The sequence below is a fragment of the Armigeres subalbatus genome, chromosome 2, assembly GCF_024139115.2.
Source record: "Armigeres subalbatus isolate Guangzhou_Male chromosome 2, GZ_Asu_2, whole genome shotgun sequence".
NCBI lineage: Eukaryota > Metazoa > Arthropoda > Insecta > Diptera > Culicidae > Armigeres > Armigeres subalbatus.
Genome location: NC_085140.1, coordinates 395056030 through 395058065, shown reverse-complemented (window position 1 = coordinate 395058065; position 2036 = coordinate 395056030). Strand labels below are relative to the sequence as shown.

Below are 2036 nucleotides of genomic sequence, written 5' to 3'. Positions count from 1 at the left end.
GCTTCTGTGGTAGTTCTGCTGGTATTACACGAGAAACGTGAAAGCTCCGACAAAACAACATGACAACAAAACAAAAATCAACAATTTGTAACCAAACGGTTACAGGGGTCGTGGCCAAGCTTGATGGGCGGGCCTCCAACTTGATGGCGGCCATGGCAAACGTGGCCCCTGATGCACTTACCCGCATTCATAGTAAAGCCAATGGAGGTCGCCCAACGGTGGATTGCGCTAACCGCCACCTGTGCTTTAATCCTAGTTCGCCCGGGAGTTCCATCACGACAACCAGGAGGATGTCGTCGGCGTAGACGAAAAGGTAGACGTTGGCCGGTAGTATGCCGAAGATTCCGTTCTCAGGGGGACCTCAGTTTCCTCGGCATACTCTCCGGATGCAGAGCCGCCAATGAGGACCGTGAAGGTCCTACCGGTCAAGAAGTTTTTGATAAAGGCAAGCATGTTGCCAGTGATGCTCCATTCTTGTAATTTGTTGAGGACCAGGGGGGTCCAGGTGCTGCTGAAGGCTTTGGCAATGTCCAGCGAAACCAGGTCAACATACTTGCCTTCGTTAAACGCGCTGTGGAGCACACTGCCCAGGTTCGCAAAGTATGTGCTGGTGCCATACCCTGGGTGAAAGGCGTGCTGTTGGAAGCCGAATCTTCCATCTGCTTCCCATTTTTCACGGAGCCGGCGGTTGACCATCCTCTCCATGGTCTTATAGGCACAAGAGGTGAGGGAGATCGGTCGAAACTTGGAGGGATCCTGACCCGTGGTGTGATTTTTGGGGATGGGGATCACGTGGCTTTTCCTCCACTCGTCGGGGAAGCATGGGATACCCCAACTCATCCGGCCCGGCGTCCATGGCGTCTGGCCTGAGAGGGTGGTTGAGGCTGTGCTTCCTCAGGGCCTGCAAAGCTTTGCGTCTGGCTTTGACCATCATCCTCGGACCATCATCTGAGTGCGCGACGGCCGGGACGGTCGCTGGACCGGGGAATGACTTGCTGGGCAGCATCGAGGATCATGCCGGTGAAAACGGAGAGGACGAGGGAGGTTGGTCCGCGCAGGTAGTCTACATGGCGCGTTCGTACTCCTCCGCTCATCGTATTTTCACCGGCGTCGCTTGGTGTTCACATGAGGGGGAGCGCTGGTGGAGATCTGCACCGGGTAGTGGTTGCTACCATGCAGATCAGTGCCGGCTTTCCAGGAGAAGCGCGGCAGAATGGATCTACTTACCGCGGAAACATCAATGGTAGTGGCAGAGTGCCCGTTGGAGAAGGTGGGAGCCCCGTCATTGAGGGTGACGAGATCGCCTTCCTGAAACGCTTCGGCTAGTGCGGGCCACGAGGGTCGGCCTTGACCCTCCCCACATGCTCCCCACATGGGATGGCGAGCGTTCATGTCCCTAAGAAGAAGCAGTGGGAGAGTAACGTTTTCTATCAGGTTGCTTAGCTTTTTTTGACGGCGGGGACGGCGCCGCAGGGGATGTACACATTGATGATAGTGATAGGCATACTTCCGTGAAGCCGGACACCAACAACCGGTAGATCCTCGTCGATATCGAGGACATCGAAGAGGATATCCACCAGTACCCCGATGGCTACGGAGTACCTGAAATTGTTCCCAGCCTTGCTGGTCCAACGGTACTTGCCTCCGAGGGTCCGATCCATGAGGGCGTTGGAAACTCGGTCTTGGAGAGCAATGGTCCATGGTAAGCTGTAGGTAGAGTGATTCAAATTTTGACCTTTTTGCTCCCCTATGCTTGAACGATTGCATTTACCATTTTGATAATCCTCCTAAATTTTTAGCAAATTTGGATGTAATTTGATTGTGTACACGTCATTTGATGTTTGCATGCAAATTACTGTGAAAATTGACCCTTATGTGAAAGATCGTTCCGTGAGGTTGCCCATGAACTATTTATTGGTAATCAACACGTTGACTACATAGAATACTTCCTAAACTGAAAGGCAATTGTTGTTGCGAAGCGATTTGTCGTTTGAAAGTCAAGTTACAAAATATACAAAAATGCTCATTATTGATAT

General features: G+C 52.3%; 1 protein-coding gene across 1 annotated transcript; it reads right to left on the bottom strand.

Annotated features, from left to right (window-relative positions):
- Positions 1–273: 273 nt before the first annotated feature.
- On the bottom strand, positions 274–705 carry LOC134210218 (uncharacterized). The gene has a single exon (XM_062686264.1). The coding sequence runs from the start codon at positions 703–705 to the stop codon at positions 274–276; it is 432 nt and encodes a 143-aa protein (XP_062542248.1).
- Positions 706–2036: the final 1331 nt, after the last annotated feature.

What these genes read in the sequence shown, in the direction of transcription:
- LOC134210218 (XM_062686264.1), bottom strand. Translation starts at nt 705, where the DNA reads ATGGAGAGGATGGTCAACCGCCGGCTCCGTGAAAAATGGGAAGCAGAT.